Source organism: Halyomorpha halys, unplaced genomic scaffold, assembly GCF_000696795.3.
Source record: "Halyomorpha halys isolate HHAL.00 unplaced genomic scaffold, Hhal_1.1 Scaffold251.1, whole genome shotgun sequence".
In the NCBI taxonomy this organism is placed as follows: Eukaryota; Metazoa; Arthropoda; class Insecta; order Hemiptera; family Pentatomidae; genus Halyomorpha; species Halyomorpha halys.
In genome coordinates, this window is record NW_027106674.1 from 1,575,545 (window position 1) to 1,595,699 (window position 20,155).

Genomic DNA, 20,155 nt, shown 5'->3' on the forward strand with positions numbered 1-20,155 from the left:
TATATATATATTTTAATTTGGTAAAATAAAATAAACAATGAAATGTGTTAATAAGTAATATAGATAATATTTCCAAATTTTTAGTTATTTATTGTTTTGTTTTTAAATCATTGGATTGTTTAGGCGAAGCTAAAATATCATTTTCTTGCATTCCTTAATTGTACTTTTTATTTCAAGACTGATTGTACTTTTATTTGAAATATTTAAAAAAATTTCATTTAATTTGTTTATTCTAGGGGAATGGTATTATTTTTTTATTATTAATTTTCATATTTTTAAATAACCTAGTCAATGATTTTTCAGTAAAAAAATTGTACTTTTGTGTATTTTTTCCTATTAAATAGCAGAGCTGTATAGTACTTGATTACTAAGTATAAACATACTCGACCATTATCATTACTTTTATAATCAATTAGATCAAACTCAAAACTTGTGATCAAATTTGTAATCAATTACTTCCAGTATTTAAATACTATGTAATTGATAATTTTGAGTTAGTTCATCAATCCTTCATCATATTTAAATACTATTTACTTAAATATTTGGAGTAAAAGGTATATGAATACTGAGTAATAAGTGATGAATACAGTTACTTTACTTTTACTCAACATTTTTTTTTAATATTAATTAGAGCTAGTCATATTCAAACTGGTTTGAACATGAATTCCCTATACTCATTCTTTTTTTTATTTTTTGAAGTTTTTCTTGAGTTCAGGTTGCTTTATTGTACTCACTTTGAAATGTTTTGAATATGAGTATTGTACTCAGCACTCAGATAATTTGCCCAATTATAATCCTATCTTCTTTGTCTAATTCATATCTTCATCCTTAACCTTGTTGTGTTAGCAGCTAAATCTTGTTCAAATGATTGAGTTATTTATTATTTACCTTTTCCAGTTTATTTTATATTATTATCGATATTAGATTACACACAATTACATATATTATTATGTTGAATTAGATGATTCTTAACAGTATATTCTAATAGCAAATAGAATATGGTCCGGGTGGGGTCAAATTAAAATCAAGTAGTAATAATTTGTACTATTTTTATTTGAGCCAACGTTTTGCCCCACGGCTTCATTGCACTTTGCAGGCTTTGTTGCACGTTGCAGGCCCTAATGTGGGGCGAAACGTTGGCTCAAATAAAAATTGTGCAAATTATTACTATTTGAGTTTAATTTGACCCCACCCGGACCATATTCCATTTAATACACACGGTCAATCAGAAATCTTCCAAAATATTCTAATAGCGTATAATGATGCTATTAGCTTCTTTGCTTAATTTGTGATCATAATTCAATTGCATTATTGATGATAACATTGTTTTAAATTATATAGATCTTTAAGGTTATATTTTGGAATATGTGGCATTTCTTCAATTTCTCTCTAAAATATTTATTAATTTATTCTATTTACTTTTCCAAGTTGGAAAAGTAATTTATTCATTTAATTAATTTTTTTTATTAATATCAACCTGGGTCCTGTTTCATAATGAAAGTTAATAGTATTAGTTCATAGTACAAGTGTAGAAACTAGTGTGATAATAATACTAATACTTTTTTTTCATTATAGGGTGGACTATTAGTGATATTACAGGAGTTATAAAGTACAAGTTACTATTTTACAAGTCAGTGTAATTGTATTAAATTAAATCGATAAGACTAATAGTATTAGTTTGTACTTTATTTTAAAACTGGGCCCAGGTGGTAGTCCTGAAGATTGAAATAAAATACTATCCTAATTATATTTTTTATACTAATTTTACAATTTGTTAAAAAAGACTATCACGAATGTTGTACCTGCTTATGGATGGAAAAAGATATGAAATGTTTTGATTAATTATGTTAAACCACCTCTTGAGGATTTCTCTCTAGAAAAACAATATCCCCATTCGGACTAATGAATAATCAATTATTTAGATTTTATTTTTATTATTTTTTTTTTAAAGATTTTTTCCTGATTTTGGTTCTTCCATTATCCAAATGTTGCTACTTTAATTTAAGAAAATGAAATATTTCTTTGCTAATATTCTTTGTAAAGCAATGTTATGAGCTATGTTTGCTATATTAATAATGTTAAATATTTTTAAAGAATAGTTATTTTAAATGTATTCTTAAAGGAATTATTTGGAAAATAGAATTATGTGTGACTTGAATTACGATATATAGATGCTTCCTTAGCTGAAACCTATTAGTAAACAGTAATTAACTAACACTATTGGATTTACTGATACACTTCAAGGTCATTTTTTATCTGTATTCTCAACAAATTCACTGATTGTCAATTAAAGTTTGACAAGTGTGTTCCTATTATGAGAAAAACAATAACCACAATTTAATTTTAAATCAATCTTCATCCAAAAATTTAATTTTGATAGAATGATATGTTTCGTTTATCAGTGGATGTGTGAGAGATATGTATATTTTTGAAAATAAATTATTTCAATTGTTTATAACTTGTTTCATTCTAATGTCTGTTACATAAAAATGTTTATGGTAAAAGATAATATACCATATTTGCTATTTTAGTACTGTAAATATTTAATTATTTTTTTATTAGGGTTTTGTACATATGTTTTGTTTATAAAATCATATTGGAAGCAATAATTTAAATAAATATGTCAGTTACAAGATTGAACTCTTAAAATGTTTTGAATTATACTTTATATTCCTTAGGCTACCAAATTTAAGATTGTTGGTTATGTGCCTGGAAAAATTCATATACTAATTATCAAATAAAATTATCTCACTATATCAAGGTAAATAAAGCACTAAAGTTAGAAAGTGGAGCGATACATTGATAGTCGTTTATTTAAAAAGAAGATATAATAATAGTTTTACAAGAAGTTAAAAAATTATCATTAATGTTGGAATTCTACTCCTTAAATAATATTAAAATCAAATTTTAAGTATTTATTGATAATTAATATAAATAATTTAAAATGTTGATTATTATGAACATACTTGGTTCTGTAATCAATGAACCATTTTCATATTTAAATTATATGAGGTGTTCGGTTGAAATATATGGACAAGTTATGTTGGTATTACTAGCTTTTTTTACCTGATTCCATAAGTTATTAAATCTTTTGGAAATTTGTCATCTTAGGAGAATATTTGTTATGACAACAAACATCTTAACATTGTAAAAGTCTTCATTTTACCAGTTACCATGTTTTACAACTGAACACCTCACATATTGAAAAATATCTATAAATTATAAAATTTTGTTATTCCAGTTTTACAATAAGTGGAAACCATTTTTATAAAATTCAATTTAATAGTTTTAGCAAAATAAAATGTGGTTTTATGAGACAAATTTTGCGATAAAACATTAATGTAGGACAAAAAATTTTTACCTAATTTGAAGAACTATCACAATCACAAATCTCATGATATTTCATAATGGTTTAAAAATTTTTTCATGTTGAATCTGAAGTGCCATGTACCTACCTATTTAGGGTCAGTTAATATTGTAGGGCATTTCATTCCTAATTTAGACTCAATGTTAACACCCTTACTGTAATAAAAAAAAAAAATCCAATTATTGATTTGAGAAGATCTAAAGCAAATGTCATTTAGAACCTTAAATTTTAAATGAAGATTAATAATGATGCAGTTAGTGATATGAAATTGATAGGTGATTACCACAATGATGACATTAAAGTATTAGTGGAGCTTATTAGCCCAGTGGGTATGGTAGCCATGCAAGAAAATGCTTAGGGACCAGAAATAATCTCCTCTGGTTCAAGGTGCAAGTCTGAGGTGAAGAGCTAAGTAAAAAGAGGATTTAGCACTAGTTTGGGCCCTGAAAAAGTTTTACTCCTGACCTATGTGGTAAACATTTTAACATAGTGACTGATTTATGCTCCTATAAGTTTATATTTGGGCCGAAGTCAATACTGTGGGTGAGTAATCAGGTTCAATCTGATGATTATGAGGTCATTTACAAACCTGGAAAAGTAATATATCTAATCTCTTATCTAGGTTTTTACAAGCAGAGGTAGAGAAGAGAAAAGAATATTTTACACCATGTAGTCTTAGTTTACAGGAAATCGAAAAGAAAACTAAAGATGATAATGAAATGAGAAGCCTTAAAGAATATTTATGCTCTGGAAAATGGCTACCTGAAACCACATCTATGAGAAGAAGAGCTTTACCTGACAAACCTTAGCAAAAAATTGGGATTGATTTTATTTAAAGTACCTCTGAATAATGGAGAATATTTGAAGAATTTTATTGATTACTACAGGCGAACTTATTATTTTTTTGTCTCAAGTCCTCCATTGAGGACCTACACAACCCAGGAGTGAGAATATCAAGATTCTTGGGGTTGTCCAGAGATAAATTTTGACTGACCTAGGTGGGAATCAAACCCACAAGCGCCCTGGGAGCTATGCCCCAACCCACTCAACTATCAGCTCCCCAGCCGAATTTAGGAACTGGAGATTATGAAAACAATGACAGCTTAAAAAATGTTGGAAACGTTGAATCCGACGTTTGCATGCTATGGAACTCCCATCAACATAACATCTGATAATGAAAGTCAATTTGTAAGTTCTATATTTAGAAATGTTTTTGAAAATAAGACATTAAACTCATCCATACTGGCCTGAGGCAAACGGAAAAGCTGAAAGGACGAATTTATATAACGATCGCTCAAAATACAACTGAAATCCCCATGTATTCTCTGGCAAATCCTTAAGAACCAAAATTTCGCGGATTAAATGTCATAATGAACTGTTGGATGTAGAGATGAGAGATAAAGTTAGATGGAAAAAGAAATAGGAAAGAATGTAAAGTAAGAGAGGTAATACCATATAAATAAATAGAGATGTAGAGATGACTTTCACAAATAAGTTCGGGGGTGATAATGAAAAGAAGATAAGCAGAATAAAAAGTATGAGGAAAGAAGACAGAAACCATATTACATGAAAGGCGATGCTTCACTTTTATGTAAATATTGTGTATTATTTTAATTAAAAGGAAATAGAGATGTAGTGTTTCTAACACAGACACATTGCAGTCCCAGTTCAACAATGTAACATCTCGAAAAATGGTTATTTTGAGATATGCATGTAATCTTAGCAATAAGGGTAAGAGCTATGCAGTTCAAAATTGAAATATTTGTTTACTTGATTTTGCTATATAGATCTTACCCTTATTGTTAAGATTGCATGTATATCTCAAAATAACCATTTTTCGAGATGTTACATTGTTGAACTGGGACTGGTAATAACCATTATTCGAGATGTTACACTGTTGAACTGGGACAGCGTGTAAGAGGTAATAAATAAAGGTGATGATTAAGATAATCTATCATTAAGTGTATTTAGTACAATAATAGAGAATCGTCAAGTTAAATTGCTGATCAAATGCGTTCGATTTATTCCGTAGTTACATTTTAGATAGGACTGGCATTCTTTTATGTAAGAATTTGGCGGATGCTAGTTAATGATTCACTGCAACAAAACTCAGTAGATCTGAATTAAGAACATATTTCGTGCCACTCCACTTGAAATAAATTTCTACATCATAGAACCCAACGCTATTCACATTATACTGCCTACCTCACTATAACAGATCTTTAAAAAATTGTTTTCCTTATTGATGGAAAAGTATTTTTCACCATATGAAGCTTTGAGATGAAAAAGGAGACACATCTATTTTTTATTTGTTTAATGTTGTCCAGACTATATAGAGTCTTCTTTAAAGAGGGTTTTACACAGTCAATATAGTGACGTCTGAGTGGTGTAGTGTCAATATATTAACACTTTTTGGAAGACGATAGTTGATCGTATGAAGTAGATTGTAGCAAGATAGTCCGGTTGGCTGTCAATAAAGGTATCAAAATAGTAAAATAAAACTATTTATTGTTAACCAATGTTTCGCCCCACTTTGCAGGGTAGTCAAATTGAAAGGGAGATGACGAGTGATAATGCGAAGATAGTCCAAGATCTACATACAATTAACACTTTTTCTATCAATGTGACGTTCATTAATATTGATCGTGTAATTCTGTAGACACCTTACCACTAAAAACGTATTGAATCCAATTTAATTTTACATTTAAAGTTAGAGTTGTGATTCAAAAGGAGATAAATCCGTACCCCTTTGTCTTAAATCCTGTCTTCCTGGCCATTTTTTATTTCAGGATGCGCGGGTCCCAGTAATAAAAAGAAAAAATAATTATCAATCTTTTTTTAAACGCAATTGTGACAATATTATATTTAATCAATGAGTTGCCATAATGCGAAGTTGTTAATAAATATATATTTCTTTGAAAATCTTTTGTTTATTTGTTGTTTTGTTAATTTATTAAACTATTAAATAACACATACCCTTTCTGAACACACTATCTAACGTATTTAAGGACAACTGCAAACCTTTTTAAAACCCATTTTATTGAAATTCAATTAAATAATGAGAAACAGCTATTTTTACTTATCTTCTTGCACATTTACCTTATTTTTATTTATGAATTATTTTCTTCGGTTGATATGTTTTTAAACGTTTAATACTATTTCTAAAGTAAATTTTTGTTTGGTTTTTTTTATAACAAAGAACTTAGCAAAGTATCTTTCTATACTACAAGCAATCGATTTTTATTTACTGTGAGAATAATCTAGTCATCAGTTGCAAGAAGCCCCTTCTCCTAATACACGCCGTGTAAGTAACCAAGTTTATCTAATTTCATCTAACTTTTTATTTAATATTTAATATTATTTGTAATTTTTATTAATATTCCCTTTAGCAAAATTCACTTTTCACCTATATTATCTTTTTGTTGCACTTTGCAGGAAGGAATTGGTGCGAGTTTCAAAATGGTATGTTGTTCAATTAAGCTTATTCTCTAAATTTAAATATTATTTAATCTATTTTTTGAACGTAGTTACTTAGTATATAGATTGTCATATAATTATTTATTCATGGTTTCTTGTGTTGTTTTAGCCTAGGGAGATCAAAGAAATTAAGGATTTTTTGCTCAAGGCAAGAAGGAAAGATGCGAAATGTAAGTTCATTTTGCTGTTTACTGTAAGGTTATAACTATTTAGAAGAGTTTTAATTTTGACTTCTTGGAACCATGTTCTGAGCCAGTGAAAAATCAAATATTGGGCTAAAAAGTGTTCTCAGTGTAATCATTAACTGTTGGTTCACTTATAGTCATTTATACTTAAGGTTTTAATTTTCATCATCCAAAGGTTTTGAGATTTCCAGAATTTAGTGGTCACTTTGTATAGACTTAATTTCTGCTCCTTATTGCCTCGGTATATGCTGAATGTATCACGAATTATAAACAATATGTGGCAATTAATTGCTCATTGGTAGGATTGTGGTCCTTGTTATAAGTTATTTTTAACGTATACTGTATTAATTATAAAAGTTTTAATATGAACGATAGATTGGAAGTTACAAAGATTATGGAATATACCACAACTTTGCTTGAACAGGGGCATATCTGACTAAAAGTATTGGTTATATTTTTTTAAGGGATGCATTTCAAAGATATTATTGTAGGCGGGATTCTTTCTCTGCTGTGGTTCTTCTAACTATTCCATTACTATTCGGATCGTCCAAAAGTAACCAGTCTATGGTACAATCTACAGAATATGTTTAATACAAAATATTATTTTTTTTTGTCAAATATATTGGTTACCAACAAGTGTTCTGATTAATTTCAGTGCTGTAAATGGTGTCTAAACTTGTTTATAATCTGCTCTCATGGAACTTGTGACTTTCCTGTCATTGGTTTTATTATAACTGTTTTAAGGAGTTTGCCTTGAATTTTACTGTTCTCAATTTTTAATGAAATGAGTTTTATAAGCCTTAATTTCTGAGATTTGCTATTTCACTTTCAAGAAGTACAATTTATTTACTCTTTTCTTGTGATCTCTTTTCTAGTGTATCTTTATGTTCTCTTGGGAATAGCCAAGTGATAAATTTTTAATACAATCGTATAGTAGTTCTTATCGGCTCCTCCAACTTCATATACTAGGAATCCACATCATTGGATGCAATCTTGAAGGTTGCCAGAAATGTTAGAGATTATAAGGATGCAACCAACCCCTATGATGATTAATTTTTAATTTGTTTCATTGATATCAGTCAGAATTGTGTATTATTCAAGTCAACTTTTTGACCCAAACATGTGGGCTACCTCCAGGGCATGTGAATTGTTCTTATTGTTTCCTCAGTTTAGTCTGAAAAGTACTGAGGATCATATTTAGTTGGAACAAGTGAATGTAGTGAGGTACTGTAGCTGACAATTGAAAAGTGTATAATATAACCTAAACTTTTATGTGTGAGTTAGTTTACTTTGTTATTTATCTTTTTGGTTGGGGACATAAAGTTTCTTAAAATAAAAGGTGGGTAATGTAAACATTGTGAAAAAGTTAAGACATGCCCATGAACAAGGTTGTTAACATTAGGATATCTTACCTGCTATCTTGTGCTTTCCTGCCTAGTTAATTATGGCAGCTGGAGTGAACTAATGCCATTATTGGCATCCTACTGTGATTATACAATTATAACAGCGATTTCTTGTTAAAATAGACAATATAATTCAGCATTCATTTGGGCCTATAACAGGCAGCAGACAAAACTAGATGATTAGGTTTGTTTACTTGTTGATGGAAGTTAAAGCTAGGTCTGATGAAACTTTTCTATCCTGATCAGTATAAGTTAATTTAATAATAAATTATCTTTTTTTAGCTGTTAAAGACAAGTAAACCAACCCCCATTGAATATGAAATTCAAGGTTCCTTTATATCCTTGTAATTGTTGACTTGGGTATAACCTGTGTTTATTTTTTTTTAGGAAGTTTAGAGCCTATATCCTATAGCTTTATGATCATTTCAATTTTTATTCCTTTATGTATTTCTATTTTTAAAAATGAATAATATTTTTTATAGCTGTAAAGATCAAGAAAAATCCAGAAAATGTGAAATTCAAGGTCCGTTGCTCGAGGTTTCTTTATACCCTTGTGATTACTGACAAGGAAAAGGCAGAGAAGCTTAAGCAGTCGTTACCACCAGGTACACTCCTTGATTATTGTTTAATGTAATAATATTTGAATATTCTCTTTTACTTTCCAGTTCTGTATAACAGACTAGCGCGTTTCAGTCGTAATGTAGAGGATGTCCTGTATTTATTATATAGCAATAATAAAATAAATGCAGTGAATGCCCTCTTACAAGAGGAGACTACTCATGTGGGATCACCGAATTTAATTAAACTTTATTTGGTGGTACTAGGTCCAAAAATATTAGACACTTATCTCCGAGGGTTCTTGCAAATGAACAATTATAATGCATCCTAGCAGTCGAGAAAACATTTTTAGATATTTTTTGTTTTATCACATAACGCCTTTGTTCTGTATGTATTTAATGGTTATTATATACCTATCAGTTCGTTTTTGTTTTTTTTATGTAGAATAATCACAAAAGATTATTGATCATATCAAATAATTGTTATTTGTGTAAAAATAAAAAAAAACAAAAGTTGCTTGCAGTAAAGTAGGCCAAAAAATTTTGTCCTGGAAAAATCAAGTCAGATTTGGTTTTACTGTCTTTTAAAACCCTTAATTACAGTTTTTTGTTTAAATAAAAAAATAGAAATTTTTGGTCTTATTTTTAGAGAATATTTTTTTCTACCAATGTCCTGCTTTCACAAAATAAATTCAAAACTCAGTGTTATCCAGATCCGATGTAAATGTAATCAAAATCTAAAAATCACTTGTTTTTAGCATCCTCAGAAACCCTTAAATAAGAATTTTCATAAAATACAAAATATATTTTACATAGCGCAATTTGCAATTTAAATTAGTAGAATATTGTGTAATATAGTTACTAACATTCTAAAATAGGCTAGGTAAAATATTTATGTTTTTTTATGAATTTTTTTTTAAGAGTTTTTGAGAATGCTAAAAATGAATCTGAATTTTTTTTCTTAAAGAATTAAAGAAAAATTTTGGACCCTCTAAAATAGATTGCAATGAATTAGAAATTAAATTAATACTTATACTCTGATTTAATATGTGGATGTGTGAGGTACCTCTATGTCATGATTGACACAATATTAATATAAACACATAAAAATAATAAAATTAACTTTTTTGATAAAAATGTACAACTTTATTAAGAACATTAATTATTAAGTAATAAGTTAGGTACATATATATATATATCTTATTATATACCTTATTGTAAATAATTAACTTTTTTGTTTCTTTTTTTTTCAGGCCTTCAGGTCAAGGAAGTGAAGTGATTTGAAGAAATGATTTTATTTTTATTTTTTTTGTTTTATACAATAAACGGTTAATTTGGTGTCACATGTTTCTTATTTAAGTCCATCTCTCCTTTAATCTTAACTTTTTTTTCTTATGGTTCCTGAATTATGCTGAATTTTATTTATTAAAAGAAGGTTAAAAAAATAAATAATAAACCAAGCAGTAGGTTATTAAAACAGATTTTCTGGATAAAAATAAATTCAATTCTAATTTAAAATTCTACTAAAAATTATAATGGAAGCCTCTCATGTAGATAAGTGAAATGTTTGTGTATAACACATCTCTTATTCAGAAAAATTTCAAGTTTGATATAAAATTGCTTAATTATATATTTTTTTCACATCTAGATTACAAATTTATGTTTCCTGATTAAAAAATAAGTTTGGTTTCAACATTAATACTTATATATATTAATTATTGCTTTGGTTGCCTACTTAAAAGATATGGTATGCACCATCACACAATTTTCACTTCCCACCCCACCACGTCCTGAAGTTCTTTGTAGGTTGGTGGGCTCGTGTTATTGCTACTTTAGTGATTTTTGAGGGGGGGGGGGGAAATATGAAGACCTGACAAGACAAAAATCATAACCACAAAAATTGTATTATGTTACTATTATTCGTATTTTAGGGTTTTTCGAGGTGAGAGTAACGAATATAAATTTTGTTCCTGCCAGGAATACTATAGTTCAACAAAAGATAGGGGACGTAGTGCAATTGAATGGTCTCTTGGCTTTTCCCATTCAAATCTGTTGTTTTAATTTTTCTTTTTTTCTCCTTTAGTTATTACTGAAATTCTATAACATTTTTTTATTTATCCATTGTTTATTATTGCTAGCAAAGAACTTTATTTTTGTCAAATAAACAAAATTAAAAATATTAAAGAGGAAGATTTTATCAAAACTTGTTATTTAAGCCCTGTAAGACTATTTCAATGAGGATAATCTCATATTAAAGACCATTCAATTATACATTGTACACATACCGAGTTAATCAAAATTGTTAGAGCTTTTTTTTTTTTTTGAGAAAAATGAAAAAATAATCAAGTACTTCCAGTCAGTCGATTTTGAATTTGAAATTTTGTATGATTGCAATACTTTCCATTACTGTGAATTCCACATAAAGGTTGGTGAAAGTAAAAAAAAAAAATGCTATATGGCTTAGTATCTCTTGTATGGGTGACTCCTGTACAAAGATACGCAGTTGCTGAAGATTCTGCCCCAGTCCATTCCTCCATTGGCTCTTCGGCTTACCACATAAGTGCACACCACTCAGGATATTCATATATGGACTACTAAAACCTCTATTGACTCTGAAAATTTGGAAGTTGGCTGGGTCAGGTCAGGATACCAATGGGGAATTACAATTTAACTTCACTTTTTTTTTTTAAATTGAAAGAACTTATTAAGCGGGAAAATCAAGAAATGTTTTTAAATAATGGCAGACATAATAAAATATTTTTTCAATTTGAAGCATTAAAATGTGGCTTAAAAACTAGATGTTAAAATGTTTCCTGCGAGAATGACCCATATTTGTCTTATTGATGTTATCCACAGTGGATGGGCTGGCTCGTCGTGAAGACATGATTAGACACACACTTACTTCGTCTTATTGAGAATTATGAGTCAGAATGATATATTTGTTTTATTGTTGCTATGGTGGCTATCCCCTAGCTGCAGATTTACAACTTTCTTAGTAGATTTAGGTCCTTTGTTAAAGAAATAATTCAAAATTAGTAGCATAGTCTTCCAGGAATGCTGTATATGTGACAGTCCATAGTATTTTAATAGTCATTAAGATGGAATACATATCCTAAAGGACATTTTATCTTAATATAGGCAATACAAATTTAGGATAAATATTTATTTATGAGAAGAGACCTAAAGTGCATTGTCAGGGGTGATTATTAGCGGCTACCGAAATCGTTCCAGTGATTAGAATCCTCAATAAGGCCTAATATGACCCAGAATGTTTTCTTTAAAGAAGCAATTATTTCTGGTGTATTATCCATCTTGTAATGAGTAGTGACTGTTTTAATGATTGCTGAATGCAATGCCTGAAAAAAGAACCAATATAACTGAGTGGGAATAGTTTTTATATTAAAATTATTAGTTAAAGGTATTTTAGTGATAATTCTTCAAGTGAAGGCTTAGAGGAAGCTCATTTATTCAGATTAAATATCGATGAGAGAAGATAGTTGACTGTGGATAATATATATGAGGAGATGGTTGGGGGTGCGGTCAGAGAACTTCTTAATGTTATTCTCTGACAGCACCACCACTCATCTCCTCATAACACATTAAAAATCATCTTCTTAAAGGCACTTCATAATTTATTATTATCCAACTTTTAGAGTCAGGATTTTATTTTGGTGAGGGATAATAATTCCACAATCTTAATTGATTATTATTCATAAGTAGTGAAACCCTTTTCAAAATGTGAGATCCATTTATATTTCATATGCAAATGTTGATTTTGTTAAACAAACCAAACAATAAAACTGGGGAAATGTTGGGGATCAGAAAATAAAATTATTTTACATGGACCAAACATACACCCACAGAACACAGAATTGACAAATCAAGGCTGAGGGATTAAAGGGAAATAATATAGTTTTCTACAGTTAGGGGTGGTTGTCACATAAACAAGCCAACATTAAGAAATGTCTTCCTTTCATTGCATAAAATATTTTTTTCTTAACTAACTTTGATTTAATATATGTAAAAAAATTACAACTAAGAGGACCAGTAAAACTTATGCCACTTTAAACTAGGTAACTTGTGACTACTACCAAGCTTTTTAAAAAAAATTAATTTAAAATTACCCAATTTCCAAAGCGCAAACAAATTTAGAAGGCGACATATTCTGAAAATGTTATTTTTTTGGGGGGGGGGGAGAGGGGGCTTTTGCTCTTTTCTCAAATTAATTTTAATTCTATAAACATGAAGAAGTGAGTATTTTTAAAAAATAATTTGTTCATTTTATATTTTATTTTCTGAAATTATTTTGAGAGAATTTAATTTTTTTTAAATATTATATTCTGTAGGAAGTTTTTATAAAAATACATTCACACTTCTACACCACCTTTTTTTTTGTGAAAAAGTACATTATAATTTTTTTATTACATGCATACTCCTTTATTAATCCTTCAAGACTCTTCCCCTGTCTTCCCAACAGTTACATTTTCTTTTATCCATATTAAAATACTTTGTCTTAAATTTATAGTTTCATAATGTATACTTCTAGTACACTGGACTCTTATCCCTAAGAGTAAGAGTTTACAACCACTAACCCCAGCTATACTTTGTATCGGAAAAGAATGAGGACATTTTGTGTAAATAAATAAAAAAAAGGAAATTTTTATATAAAATGTAATAATACACATGTATAAACTTTATATAAAAATATCCCTTAATTTCACTTTAATTAAAAAATACTTTATATACAAAATATATCTTAAAATTTAGTATATTTACTGATGACAACTGGTTTATTTATTAGCAATTCAGTAACTTGTTACTGTTTAGTTTCATTGCAATTCACTTATTGCATGTTTAAAACTGCTAGTTACTGCATTTTTTTGCTCACGAGTAATTCCAATACTTTGCAGCATATTGGATGGGATACTTAGTATACTATTGGACAGTTCTATATATAATCAATTAATTATGTACCAGATCATTTTAAACTGTGAAAATTTGTCAAAATAGAACTGAACTCAGTATGATTTTATTAGTAAATAAAAAATGAGTGTAAAAAGTGGTAAATTTTTTCATGAGGTTGAGGTATTTTGTGCATTGTGATTTGTTCCCAGTCTTACTGGTGTTACTTTTGGGATGAGTACTAGGTTCTGGGGAAACCAAGGTGCAAGGCTTACAGCTGGCTAATCTTTTCCTTTTATTGGAGATTCCCAGTCAGGCAAAACTACTGTTATTGCATCCATTGAACTTTGTAGCTGTTAATACAGGTTATTATGTATTGGATTATTTCTATTTATATGATATAATTTTGTTTCTGTTGACTGCTTTTAATAATTTAACGATTTACAACATAGTCTGTAAGTATAATTATTTTGGAGACTATGTACATGTGCATAGACAGTAAATGAATGGCTTCAAGAATTGAGAAATATTTAGCACTGAGAATACTGAATTTGCTAATTATGGAAACTGATATTGTAGTTTTTTTTTTATCTGCCACAACTATAGCAGTTTGGTTGGCAAATTTGAAGGTATCTGTGAATATTTGTTTATTATCTTAATATATCATATTATTAAGTAAAAATTGCAGTAACGAGTTATTTTTTTTTATTAAATAACATGTTTTACGCAATTTATTTATTAAAAGAATGGGAAAGTAAATAAGGATTGGGTAAATGAAAAGAAAATGTTAAAACTTTGTATAGACTTACATTAAAATCCTCCTTCTTGAGCCTTGGTTTGTTAAATGATATCTCAATGCCACTCTCATGCGTTACATGTGTTACATGCTCTGGTACATCTATGTGCTTGATGATTTTGTTTAATAATTCAGCCTTCTGCTTTCCGCTCTCTATGGTGTCACTATCGTACACCATCACTCCGTTGTGGAGGACTCCAGGTTTCGCAGGCATTTTTGCTGCAGTATTGGGTGCATCGTTTAGGAGCCTGTCAAATTAAAATGAATTTTTTAATATCCCTGTTTTTCTTAAGTAGTGCCACATCTGACATATAACTAATTTTACTGGAGAAGTATATAAACATTTTTTCAGATACTGACGTCAAACTTTATTACATTCTTCTAATTGTTTCTATCCTAGATATTTGTGTCTCTTCAAACTAAATTTACTAAACAAACGTATTGTGCCTGTATTTAACCCATTTTTCAAGATATTTCGGGATTAAGAAAAACACATCGAATTAACCAAGTTATATTTTCATTTGTATATTATAGAATAATCAAAGAAAAGCCTAAAAAGAACACAGAAATTAAAATATGCAATGACAAAAGTGAAAAAATATCTTAAATAATTAGAGTAAAATAAAACATGGACATTTTCATGCCATTACAGAATGCATATTACATTTCAGAAAATGATACTTATTATTTAAACCAAATCTATTTTTTTCTTTGAGCTGAAGAACGATATTTAGAAGGGACACGTGTTAGGTTCACAATTGCTTTACCGTGCAAAGCAGTAGTAGCATTAGGCTTTACTTCTTTATTTTTTTCTCTAAATATGAGTTTTTATAATACTACGATTAGATGTGAAATTATATATATTACATACTGATATAGGTTTATCATAAACTCTTTTTTTCGCTGGCCAGCATAATTATCGCTGTAAAAAAATAATTCAATTCCGTCATTAGTTTCCTCTAATATGTTTTATATGAATCTTAGCACACGACTAACAATCTCGTTTACTCCACGCTGCCTTTGCCTTCCTGCCATACATAACAAGCTACGTACGTTGATTTTAACTCAAAACCCGTCAAGTTCAGAACTAGTTCAGGGCCAGATATGTCACTATTTACGAGAGAAAAAAAACTGCTTCTAATTTGTCCCAAAGCAAAATGTGTCATTATTCGAAAAAAATTGAAAACAACGAGACGTCTAAACTTATGCCGTTTATACTCAAGAAAGATTGAGTATAGTTTAATACCGGTACATCAGTTCTTTGGTGGAAAATGAAGATGTGCCATTCTCCATGGTGAAACTATGCTATCTTAGGAACACGTACAAAAAATTTGTGAAAAGGTTTTTTTTGGGGGGGGGGATGGGAGGGGTTGTCTCACTATTAAAGCGAAGCAGTGATTTACTGTTAGTGACATCAAATCCTCAAAGAAATTATCTTGATTTCACCAAATAAACACTTTTTTTTTGGAATATAAGATGGACTTGAGGGACAGCTCGCTTCTTCCAACTTATCTTGAAATCAATGTATTTTAATTTAATTCCAGATGGACTTGGTGGGTCTTACACGGTTATTTTAAGTTTTATTCAACTTACCTTGAAGTAAAACACAATGTTTCAAGAAATACAGTTCGAATTATATTCTAAACTAAAAGATTCTTCATTTCACTCTTCATTTCTTTTCTTATGAATACTGATATCGAGGATTCCAACCATCTCCTTTTATTTAATTCCCTAATGGTCTAGTAAAAATAACTTAAAATTTTCAGCTTAATTTTGCTCAACATTCTTAGTGTGACTACTCAGGGCTGCCCTCTCGGTTTGTCATCTCCACATTTTCGACGTTTCTTGTAAAATATATGTTCCAATTCCACCTTCGGCTCTGAAGCGCACAGAATGGACGTGCACCATTGAAAACCACAAATCTAAAATTATGATGGATTATAATACTTTCTTTAATTAGCAGCAGTAAGGAGGAAAAAACCATGATGCAATGAAATAAGAAATACCGTAAATAGGCTTTATTAAACTGAATTAAACACATGGCGCATGTGACATGAACAACAAGTGGTATATAAATATAAGTGGGACATGAATATCAGTGGAATATGAATATATTTATTGTATATGAATATTAATACATCAAACCAACAACGCTACCCAAATATATTGGCTTGCTTACAACACAGCAAACTTATCACTGGGATTGGATATAATATAAACACTAACTTGTAGTAATTAACAAAGATACAAGTATTATTCCCCCTATGTTTTTTTTTCACATACTACTAAAATAAACTAAATACAGTGTTGTTTTTAAAATTAAATTACATTAGATTTTGAAAGATCTTTCTTGTTACTTTGTCAATTTTTTTCATTCTCATTTTTTGTTCTCAACTGCATCTATGTTATCCTCTCTATTTTTCGTATCCTCGTATCTCTTTACCAGAGATCTGTCACCAATATTCAATTTATTATACAAGTTTACTATAAATGTATAGTCTCTTCCAATATCACCACCACCAATACGCACACATGAAGAAAAGAAAATGTAGATATAAAATAACCACCGTAGAAGTAAAGTATAACAAAGAAATAAGTTAAAAATTAATAAATAATTTAAAAATAAATAAATAATTTAAAAATAAACATTTCTGCATTTTCAAGGTTTCTTCACCAACATTCTATCATAGAAAAATGTTAATATTTTACTTATAAACTTTGGAATAATAATTTTCTTTCTAAGCTTTATCAGCGAAACACATTGAAATTTTGTGGCGTTTAAAACAGAAACTTTTAAAAAATAAATAAAGTTTATGATAATTATAATTAACTAATGAAAATGTAATGTAAAGCACAGGTCACGTAGAATGGTGTTTTAAAAATCCATACTTTAACTCTGCTTCTAAAAATAAATTCATGAAAACTATTTCTACAACATTTAAGAATACCTACGTTATCATTAGAAGTGTTCCAAATGTCGTTGGATCGTTTTTTATTTTTCGCCATTTTTTTCTAACGTTATCAATATCCTTTAAGGATAAAAAGAGAATCGAATCATATTCATCTTTAAACCACTCGTCCATCATCTCATGATAATACTGGAAAAATAAATTAATAGAATATAAATTAATTTATAGTATACCTCAATGTTTATTTTATTTTAAATTACAAAATGTATGCGTAAGCAAGATATGAGACGAGGTCCAGACGCGTCTGTTGAATAGGTGTCTACAATGTATACAATTTGGATGAGTAACATAAATTTATTTTGAACAATAACAGGAGAAAACTAAAAAAATAAAATAATAATTGAAAAATTTTAAATCTGTATGCTTATAACTCATTCACCTTACATGGGGAGGTCACGGAACTGGGATCACCGATTTTAATGAAACTTTTTTTGAAGATATTAGTTCCAAAAATATTGAGCGTATCCGACAGGTATCATACTTATCAGAGAGTTATAGCGATGGCTCCTTGGAGTCGAGCAAATAATTGTTTGGTATACTTTCAACATTTTTTATTATTATTTTCTTCTGTCTTTTCTCTGTTTGCGTTTAATGGTTATGGTGTGGGTCATTCTCCAAATTCAATACTATTTAGATAGAAAACTTCAAAAATTAAAATAGATTGTTTCCATTTTTCAAATTTGTATTACCTTCAGGAATTGCTCTTTGACAACTCCTTGAAGCAGGCACACACGCCGCTGAAGTAGTTTTCGTGATATCGATTTATAAAAAAAGAGTCCTTTTAAATACGAATTGAAGAAGCAAACATATACTTGAATTATTTGAATTATTTCAAAACAATGATTTTATTGATTGTTGCCTTAATAATGAATATTGATAGAGAATTAACGTTTGCCCGTTCCTTTTATTCATGGTCGCTCCCTGGCCCCACAAGAATTTTCATTGGAGCTAGGGATTAACCGCCTAGGGAGATCAACTATTGTTAATTTATGCACTCAACAGAAGCTTTACAAAATAAGAAAGATGAATAGGTATGTAAAAAGGTTCTAAGCTATTACGTAACAGTATGCTATACAAAATTTAAGTCTTATCTGTGATTTTATTTAGGACCAACAATAAAATACTCAAATGCTTTATATGTAGTTTTACATCCTGGAAATAACTGAAGAAATGAGATTAGGAAACAAACAAGGCTAAGTATTTTCTGCTTCGTACCAGTGTTATCTGGTCACCTTTCAGGACGAAATTACTCTTTGTAAATATACTCGTATGTTAGTGGGCATTTTAATAAAGTACTGGGGAGTGACCGAACACCTATGACTGAGATAAACAATGTTATGGTGTTTGGTCTGTTCGACCTAAAATCCAAATTATGTTTTATTCAAATACACGAAAGGATGCTGAACAATATAACAATATTTTTTTTTTATTTTCAGCGAAAGGAACTGGGCGCCATTGAAAATGTAAGTCAGAAACTCAGCTTTGTGACAGTGTTGATGAATGACAAAACTAACATTAAATATTTTATAACTACATAGCCATTAATTATTGGAACTCCAAAAGGAGGAAATGTCGGATTAAAGGAGAATAGTAAAATCATTCTCATTCAGATAGTTTGAGGATCCTCATCGAAATAGGAGAATGACTCATATATCAATTGATCTCTTTCTTTAAAATAAGGGGGAAAATGCCGATAGTATTGAATGAGCTTAAATTAATAAAAACAAAATAAAAATCAAATTACATTTCCGGTAAAGCAAGCCAACAATTGTTATTTAAGTTAGATTCTTTTTGAACACCCTTATATACGAATTTGTATAGAGATAAAAAAATAGAACTTTTATAATTGCATATAGTGACTTTATTTGTATAGGTGATTTGTTTTTCTCTCAGAATCCAAATTCAATAAGCGTTAAAAAGTTGAATATTTTTAACTCTTACCAATACCTTTTAGATTTTTCTAAAAAAGAGTGTGGATTAAAGAAAACTCCTTAAACAATGTTTTTTTTTATCTTCGGTTCCAATATGTTGACGGAGGTCGGGTTTATTATTTAATTAAAACCAATTTTGATGTAGATCGGTGCTTCATAAAAGTATAAAATAACGACAGACCGTTATTACAAAACTTTGGTTTCAATGAATTGTTGCAATAGCTATGTAAAATATCCAATGTGAATCCTTACCGATCGATATAGACAACTCGTGGGCCGTTCATCAGATTTCACTTCCTCGCATGGACTACTTGTGCTTATTTTACTCCCAGTATCGGAAGGCACCTCAAGTGCGAACAGAAAATCATTCGCCCCCAAGCTGTCAAAGGAATCTGTCTCCCGCGGGAAGGGGATGTTGTATTTCTCTGAAACCAGTTCCTGTACTAAGGACATTGTGATTTATGATTTTTTTGTGACGAAAAAAATTTTTTTTTTTTGCAATTTTTAATACTCATCTGTTTATTTATCTAGTTTTTAATATTTAATTTAAACAATGCTTTTGTTATAA

General features: G+C 29.3%; 3 protein-coding genes across 3 annotated transcripts in view; 2 read left to right on the forward strand and 1 right to left on the reverse strand.

The window, feature by feature from the left end:
- Positions 1–2,458, forward strand: part of Catsup (Catecholamines up) — a 6,985-nt gene extending 4,527 nt beyond the window's left edge. The window contains exon 5 of the mRNA XM_014419769.3: positions 1,576–2,458. The gene's annotated coding sequence lies outside the window, so the exon portion shown is untranslated. The remainder of the gene's footprint in view (positions 1–1,575) is intronic.
- A 4,103-nt stretch (positions 2,459–6,561) lies between these two features.
- RpL38 (ribosomal protein L38) lies at positions 6,562–10,332 on the forward strand. The gene is made up of 5 exons (XM_014419801.3): positions 6,562–6,671; positions 6,803–6,829; positions 6,954–7,014; positions 8,915–9,037; positions 10,243–10,332. The coding sequence occupies exons 2-5, from the start codon at positions 6,827–6,829 to the stop codon at positions 10,266–10,268; spliced, it is 213 nt and encodes a 70-aa protein (XP_014275287.1). The 5' UTR covers positions 6,562–6,671; positions 6,803–6,826; the 3' UTR covers positions 10,269–10,332.
- A 1,814-nt stretch (positions 10,333–12,146) lies between these two features.
- On the reverse strand, positions 12,147–20,097 carry LOC106680211 (uncharacterized). The gene is made up of 4 exons (XM_014419742.2): positions 19,840–20,097; positions 17,640–17,785; positions 14,701–14,935; positions 12,147–12,345 (listed from the first exon to the last, which is right to left on the reverse strand). The coding sequence occupies exons 1-4, from the start codon at positions 20,038–20,040 to the stop codon at positions 12,196–12,198; spliced, it is 732 nt and encodes a 243-aa protein (XP_014275228.1). The 5' UTR covers positions 20,041–20,097; the 3' UTR covers positions 12,147–12,195.
- Between the last annotated feature and the right edge of the window lie 58 nt (positions 20,098–20,155).